The sequence below is a fragment of the Otolemur garnettii genome, unplaced genomic scaffold, assembly GCF_000181295.1.
Source record: "Otolemur garnettii isolate 467f Iridium unplaced genomic scaffold, OtoGar3 scaffold00004, whole genome shotgun sequence".
In the NCBI taxonomy this organism is placed as follows: Eukaryota; Metazoa; Chordata; class Mammalia; order Primates; family Galagidae; genus Otolemur; species Otolemur garnettii.
The window spans coordinates 28,725,952-28,733,682 of record NW_003852399.1 but is presented as its reverse complement, the minus strand read 5'-3'; the positions used below and the strand labels follow the sequence as shown (position 1 = coordinate 28,733,682).

At 41.9% G+C, this 7,731-nt stretch overlaps 1 protein-coding gene across 4 annotated transcripts in view; it reads left to right on the top strand.

Annotated features, from left to right (window-relative positions):
* MTDH (metadherin) overlaps positions 1 to 7,731 on the top strand; it is an 82,189-nt gene that overhangs the window by 56,400 nt on the left and 18,058 nt on the right. For all 4 annotated transcript variants that reach the window (XM_012810347.1, XM_003782461.2, XM_023517523.1 and 1 more), the window contains one exon: positions 3,209 to 3,333. In XM_012810347.1, coding sequence (XP_012665801.1) covers positions 3,209 to 3,333 — 125 coding nt within the window. The remainder of the gene's footprint in view (positions 1 to 3,208; positions 3,334 to 7,731) is intronic.

The window sequence follows — 7,731 nt, the reverse complement described above, 5'->3', positions numbered from 1 at the left end:
GCTTGAGCCACAGGCGCTGAGCCTAAAAACTGGTTTTACTGTCATCAGTGATAAAAATAATAGCTACCATTTATTGAGCACTTAGTGCATTGCTGTGAATTGCTTCAAATGTATCTCATGTGATTCTCTTCAACAACCTTACGGAGTTGGGTATAGCCCAGTAAGATTAAGAAACTTAAAGCCAGGCACAGTGGCTCACATCTGTAATCTTAGACTCTAGGAGGCCAAGATGGGCGGATTGCTTGAGCTCAGGAGTTCAAGACCAGCCTGAGCAAGAGCAAAACACTATTTTTAAAAATAGCAGGGCCTTGCGACCAGGCGCCTGTAGTCCCAGCTACTTAGGAGGCTGAGACCAGAGAATCACTGGAGCCCAGGAGTTTGAGGTTGCTGTGAGCTGTGACACCAGGGCATTCTACTGAGGGTGACATAATAAGACTGTCTCAAAAAAAAAAAATTAAGAAACCTTGACCAAAATCACATTGTTACAGATTGGTATAGCAATATTGAAATGTATATCTGTTTGACTTAAAGGCCCATTCTCTTAACTTCTGTGCTATTACTGTGTAACACTAACTTGAGATAGCTGCCCGTGGTAGTGAATTTAGAAATATAAGAAGGGACTTCCTTTTGTGTAGCACACTTCACACTCAAAATCACTTGTTGCATGTTCTTCCTCCCCTATACCTTAAATTCTTGCTTATCTTCAGTTTCTTCCTATCCTATAGGATAAATGAAATCCTATAATTCAACTATTAAGATCTATTTATTAGGCCAGGTACAATGGCTCATGCCTGTAATCCTAGCACTCTCAGAAGCTGAGGCGGGTAGGTTGCTTGAGCTCAGACGTTCAAAACCATCCATCTCTACTAAAAATAGAAAAACTAGCTGGGCATAGTGGCGCGTGCTTATAATCCCAGCTACTTGAGAAGCTGAAGCAAGAGAATTGCTCATGCCCGAGAGTTTGAAGTTACTGTGAGCCTCAACGACACCTCAGCGCTCTACTCAGGGCAACAGAATGAGACTCGGTCTCAAAAAAAAAAAATCTATTAATGTGTTATTTTCTTCTGTCTCTTTACCATATAAATTTGGGCTCATACTATGTAAGTAGTTCTGTCGGGGTTTTTTTGTGAGCATTTTTCCAGATCATCATTTATTCTTCCAAAATAAAGCCTTCATGAGGATGTATAATGCCTCCCTATTAGTAATAATAGAGTTCACTTGGAAAAATAAGATAGCAAAAAATAAAAAATAATGCAAGCAAATTTGTCCTTCTAGATACAAAAATATATTACATTATATTTCATATTATGTGTTGGCACTCTTTCAGGAATAGATCAGTGGAATAGAAGAGAAATTCCATAAACAGACCAAAGTGCATATGAAAGATATTTGATGAAAGTAGCATTAGGTGTTGGGAAATGGTTAGTTTTGTTTTTTTTTTTTTAAGTTAAGCAATGTTAGGACACTTGTTAACCATTTGGAAATAAAGCCTAACTTCTGTCTTTTTAGACCAATGTAAATGAAACCTAACTGTAAGGATATATGGGAGTATATGCAAGGAGAGGAGGGAAAAATTAATTTTGAGAGCTACTTATTTAAGCCAGGGTAAAGCCAAACAATGGTTTTTCCTTTTAAAATAAGTTGATGATAGCTTCTTGCAGTAAGTAAAAATTCAGTACCTCCTAGAGTAAAAGAAAGGGATTTAAAAGACTGAAATAAAATTTATTTTTGAGAATAAGATGATTAAAGCCTTGAAAGTAACTTAAATAGGCTCGGCGCCTGTGGCTCAAGCAGCTAAGGCGCCAGCCACATACACCCGAGGTGGCGGGTTTGAATCCCCAGCCCGGGCCCGCCAAACAACAGTGATGGCTGCAACCAAAAAATGGCCGGGCATTGTGGCAGGCGCCTGTGGTCCCAGCTACTTGGGAGGCTGAGGCGGGAGACTCGCTTGAGCCCAGGAGTTGGAGGTTGCTGTGAGCTGTGATGCCATGGCACTCTACCTAGGGGGATAGCTTGAGGCTCTGTCTCAAAAAAAAAAAAAAAAGAAAGTAACTTAAATAGCAAATAAAAGGAACTTTGAATAATCTGGTATAAGATAGGTACAGGTTAAGTATAAAAAGAAGAGGAGGAAAGGAAGAGGTTAAATATTCTGTCATGACTTGTTGAATTTGAAGAACCTAACCTTGAAAAGCTCATAAGGATGGGAGAAAGAGAGTATAAAATGACAGGTAAAGAATATAATTTAATACTTCTGTTAAAAATTTTGAACCCTAGAAAATAAGTCAATTACAAAAATGTCACAACGGTGCTGGTAGCTCAGTGGGTAGGATGCCAGCCACATATACCAAGGCTGGAGGGTTCAAACCTGGCCTGGGCCAGCTAAAACAATGACAACTGCAACAACAACCAGAAAAATAGCCGGGCATTGTGACAGGTGCCTGTGGTCCCAGTTACTTGGGAGGTTGAAGCAAGAGAATCGCTTAGCTTAAACCCAAGAGTTTGCGGTTGCTGTGAGCTGTGATGCCATAGCACTCTACCCAGGGTGACAACTTGAGACTCTGTCCCCCCCCAAAAAAAAAATGTTGTCTCAATCAGGCCAAACTTATCCTAGATAAAGTTAAAAATGGACAGGGAAACAAAAATAAATTGAGAACATTCATTATAGGAGGCCGAGCCACGCCTATAATCTCAGCACTCTGGGAGGCAGGTGGAGTGCCTGAGCTCACAGGTTTAAGACCACCCTGAGCCAGAGTGAGACTTAATCTCTAAAAGTAAGTGGGCACTGTGGTAGGTGCCTATACTCCCAGCTACTCAAGAGGCTGAGGCAAGAGAATTGCTTGAACCCAGGAATTTGAGGTTGCTGTGAGCTGTGACATCACAGCACTCTACTGAGAGACTCTGCCCCCCCCCCCACACACACACACACACAAAATGAAGTAGGGAAACTGGAATTAAATGGCCAATTAATACATTTTCTGGAGTTTTTCATAGTTCCGTCTAACCAAATAATAAACTAATAGAAGTTCAATGAAGATTCTTACCATCATGTTGTTTTGGTTTTTTTTTCTTTTCTAGCTCTTAAAATGTGCTTGAGAGAAAGAACAATAGTTTAAAATTATGTTTTAATTCAACATAAGAAATTTTTAGTTTTTGTGTTTTAGTTTATGGCAGAAATGATAGACATCTAATTCGCACTGTTAAATTTTAGATGGTCTGTCTTCTGCTGATCCCAGCTCTGACTGGAATGCACCAGCAGAAGAGTGGGGCAATTGGGTAGATGAAGAAAGAGCTTCACTTCTAAAGTCCCAGGAACCAATTCCTGATGATCAAAAGGTAAGTATAAGAGATAGGTGAGTGTTCTTTTGTTAATGAGAGAGTCTAAAGGAGATGAGTTCTGGGTCACAGGGGCTAAGACAAAAAATAATTTTGGATAGGAATAGAAGAGAGTTAGTGGATAACAACAACATGTGGTATCAGGTTTTGCAGGGGGATCGGAGAGTTTTTGTATTTTAACAATGGAGATTGAGGCTGCAGGATAGGCAGCATTTTTGTTAAAGAGCTGTACAGTCTGAAGCAGCTACTCAATTAGGTGGCAAGCAGCCCTAGACGATATGAAAATGAACTTTAGCTGGATAAGTGACGCATGCCTGCAATCTCAGTGCTTTGGTGGGCTGAGGCAGGAGGATCTCTTGAGACTAGGAGTTCGAGACCAATCTGGGCAATGTAGTGAGACCCTATCTCTACACAACGTAAGAAAAATTATCTGGGCGTGATGACACACACCTGTAGCCCCAGCTACTTGGAAGGATGAAGGAGGAGGATTGCGCGAGCCCAGGAATTCAAGACCGCAGCTGAACTCTAGCCTAGGTGACAGAGTAAGACTCTATCTTGGGGGAGGGGGGAAGAAAAGAAAGTGAATTTTATTTGCAAAATGATATTGGGCCAGACTTGTAGTTTGCCACTCTGTTCTAGGATATTTGTTGACAAAAAAGGAAAAGATCTAGATAGAACAAATTAAAAATTTAGCCATATGTTGCACATGATGTCACCAAGCTGTATGGAAGGCTGAGGTGCAAGGGTCAGTTGAGCTGGGAGTTTCACATTGCAGTGAGCTAATATGATACCATGGTACTCCAGCCTGGGTGACAGAGACCCTGTTTTTCTTTTTTTTTTTAATTAACTGAGCATAGTGATACACTTCTATAGTCATACTTGGGAGGGTAAGGCCAAGAGTTCAGAGTTTCAGTGAGCTATTACCATGCCACTGCACCCCCGCCTGGGTAATAGACAGAGTGAGACCTTGTATCTAATAAAAATAAATAAATAATTAAACATAAATGAGAGAGAAGATTTCACTAATAGTGCAAGGTCCCAGAAGAGGAAGTAGAGGTGAGGAAGCCTTTAGGCACAAATGGATGGATTGACCTTCAATAGGAAATGGTACCTCTCATCTTTGGAGACCAGAGAAAGGAAGAGGTATTAATGGAAGGCAACTGGTTAATGTAAAGGGGAACAGTTAACAGGTAATATGAAAGTCGAGAAGAAAATACAGATTTTAGGGGCGGTCCCTATGGCTCAGTAGGTAGGGTGTCGGCCCCATATACCCAGGGTGGTGGGTTCAAAACAAAAAAAATAGCTGAGCACCTGTAGTCCCAGCTACTCAGGAGGCTGAAGCAGGAGAATCACTTAAGCCCAGGAATTGGAGGTTGCTGTGAGCTGTGTGACACCATGGCACTCTACTGAGGGCAATAAAGTGAGACTCTGTCTCTACAAAAAAAAAAAAGAAAATACAGATTTTACATTGGACCCACAAAAGTTTATAGTATGGTACTTTAACACAAAGTAATCATTAAAATATTGGCTGAACATTTAGTAACTATACAGCCAAAGTCTTTATTCCTTCAGCTAGAACTTCCCTGTGCCTAGTCACTAGAATGAACTGGCTCACACCTATAGCTCAGGTGGCTAAGGCACCAGCCACATAGAACAGAGCTGGCGGGTTCAAATCCAGCCTGGACCTGCCAAACAACAATGAAACTACAACCAAAAAATGGCCGGGTGTTGTACCAGGCACCTGTAGTCCCAGCTACTTGAGAGGCTGAAGCAAGAGAATTGCTAAAGCCCAGGTGTTGGAAGTTGCTGTGAGCTGTGATGGCATTGCACTCTACCCAGGGCGACAGCTTGAGGCTCTTGTCTCCAAAAAAAAAAAATAGAACCAATGAATGAAGTGAAGACTGTATCACTGTATTATAGCAATTCTTTTACTGAATATTTTCAGAGATTTTTTATATTTCTTTTTGGGTTTATATTTGTTTAAGACAAGGTCTCCGTCACCTGGGCTGGAGTGCAGTGGCATCATCTTAGCTCACTGCAGCCTTGAACTAACTCCTAGGCTTCCTTTTTGTCCCAAGTAGGTGGGACAACAGACTTGTGTCAGCATACCTGGCTAATTTTTTTAGAAACAGCATCAAGTTCCTAGGCTGAAGCAGTCCTCCCACCTTGGCTTCCCAAAGTGCTAGGATTCCAGACATGAAGCACTGTACTCAGCCCTATTTTTTACATTTCTGAGCAAAAACAGACCTTATCAAAACACTTGGCAATTGGGGAATGGGGAAATAAAACATGAAATATATGTACAATGTCATATTAAAAGTAAAAAATGGATGAACTAAGGCTATATTAATATTCATAGAAAGAAGCTCAAGGGCAGCGCCTGTGGTTCAGTGGGTAGGGCACCGGCCCCATATCCCGAGGGTGGGCCACAGCCAGTTAAAAACAGCAGTGTCAACTGCAACAAAAAAAAAAAAGAAAAGCTCAAAAACATGCTGATTGATGAGCAAGTTACAGAAAGTTAACACTCATACTATTTACGTAAAGTTTTTTGAGACAGAGTCTCACTGTGTCACCCTTAATAGAGTGCTATGACATCACAGCTCACAGCAACCTCAAACTCTTGGGCTTAAGCAATTCTTTTGCCTCATCCTCCCAAGTAGCTGAGACTACAGACACCTGCCACAACTCCCAGCTATTTTTTTGTCGTTGTTGTCATTGTTATTTAGCAGGTCCCGGCCGGGTTCGAACCCGCCAGTCCCAGGGCATTTGGCTGGTGCCCCAACCACTGAGCTACAGGTGCCAAGCCAACAAAAAGCATTGTCCATAGAAATTTCAACTACATGGTATGTGAAGCAGTATCTTATGAATACTGATTTAATAGTCCTAACTTGGTAGGTGTTTTTTGTCAGGCAGAATGTTATTTTCTTTTTTTTTTTTTTTTTTTTTTGAGATGGAGCCTCAAGCTATCCCCCCTGGGTAGAGTGCCATGGCATCACGCTCACAGCAACCTCCAACTCCTGGGCTCAAGCGAGTCTCCTGCCTCAGCCTCCCAAGTAGCTGGGACTACAGGCGCCCACCACAACGCCTGGCCATTTTTTGGTTGCAACCATCATTGTTGTTTGGCGGGCCTGGGCTGGGGATTCGAACCCGCCACCTTAGGTGTATGTGGCTGGCGCCTTAGCCGCTTGAGCCACAGGCACGGAGCCCAGAATGTTATTTTCAATGACATTCTTTCTCGTATTCAATTTTTAAAATGAAGCCTTTTGAGATAATTATAGATTCACATGTCACTGTAAGAAATAATACAGAGTTGTCTCGGCATCTGTGGCTCAAGTGGCTAAGGCGCCAGCCACATACACCTAAGGTGGCGGGTTCGAATCCCCTGCCCGGGCCTGCCAAACAACAATGATGGCTGCAACAACAACAAAAAAAAAAATAGCCAAGCACTGTGGCAGGTGCCTGTGGTTCCAGCTACTTGGGAGGCGGAGGCAGGAGACTTGCTTGAGCCCAGGAGTTGGAGGTTGCTGTGAGCTGTGATGCCTCAGCACTCTACCCAGGGGGACAGCTTGAGGCTCTGTCTCAAAAGAAAAAAGAAATAATACAGAGTTATCCTCTATAAGATTTACTCAGTTTCCCCCAATGGTAACATCTTGAAAAACTAATACAATACTGTAGTCCTATTTTACCCTCTAGAATGTTTTCAAGATCCCCAGTGGATGCCAAGATAGTACCAAACCCCATACGTATATACATGTTTTTTCATATACACATATAATTATGACAAAGTTTAGTTTTTAAGAGATAAACAGTAACTAGTAAAAAAAAAAAAGAACAGGCTCAGTGAGTATGGCACTGGCCACATACACCGACGCTAGTGGATTCCAGCTGGCCAGGGCCTGCTAAACAACAATGACAACTGCAACAACAACAAAAAAATAGCTGGGCATTGTGGCGGGCACCTGTAGTCCCAGCTACTTGGGAGGTTGAGGCAAGAGAATCACTTGAGCCCAAGAGTTTGAGGTTGCTATGAGCTGTGACACCACTCTACTGAGGATGACATACTGAGACTTTGTCTCCAAAAAAAAAAAGAATTATAACAATGTATTGTAATAAATATTACATAAACGTGTTCTACCTATCTCACTGTCCTTGAAAATACTATACCATCAGACCAAGGTTGACTATAGGTAACTGAATCCACAGAAAGCAAAACCATAGGTAAGAGGTCTACTCTGTCACAACCAGGATATTGACATGGATACAGTCCAAATACAGAACATTTCTATCACAACAGAGATCCCTCAGGTTGCCTTTCTATAGCCACACTTCCTTGTCCATCATCCCCACCCCTTCCATCACCATTGGCAGCCAGTAATCTGTTCTTTTTTTTTTTTTTTT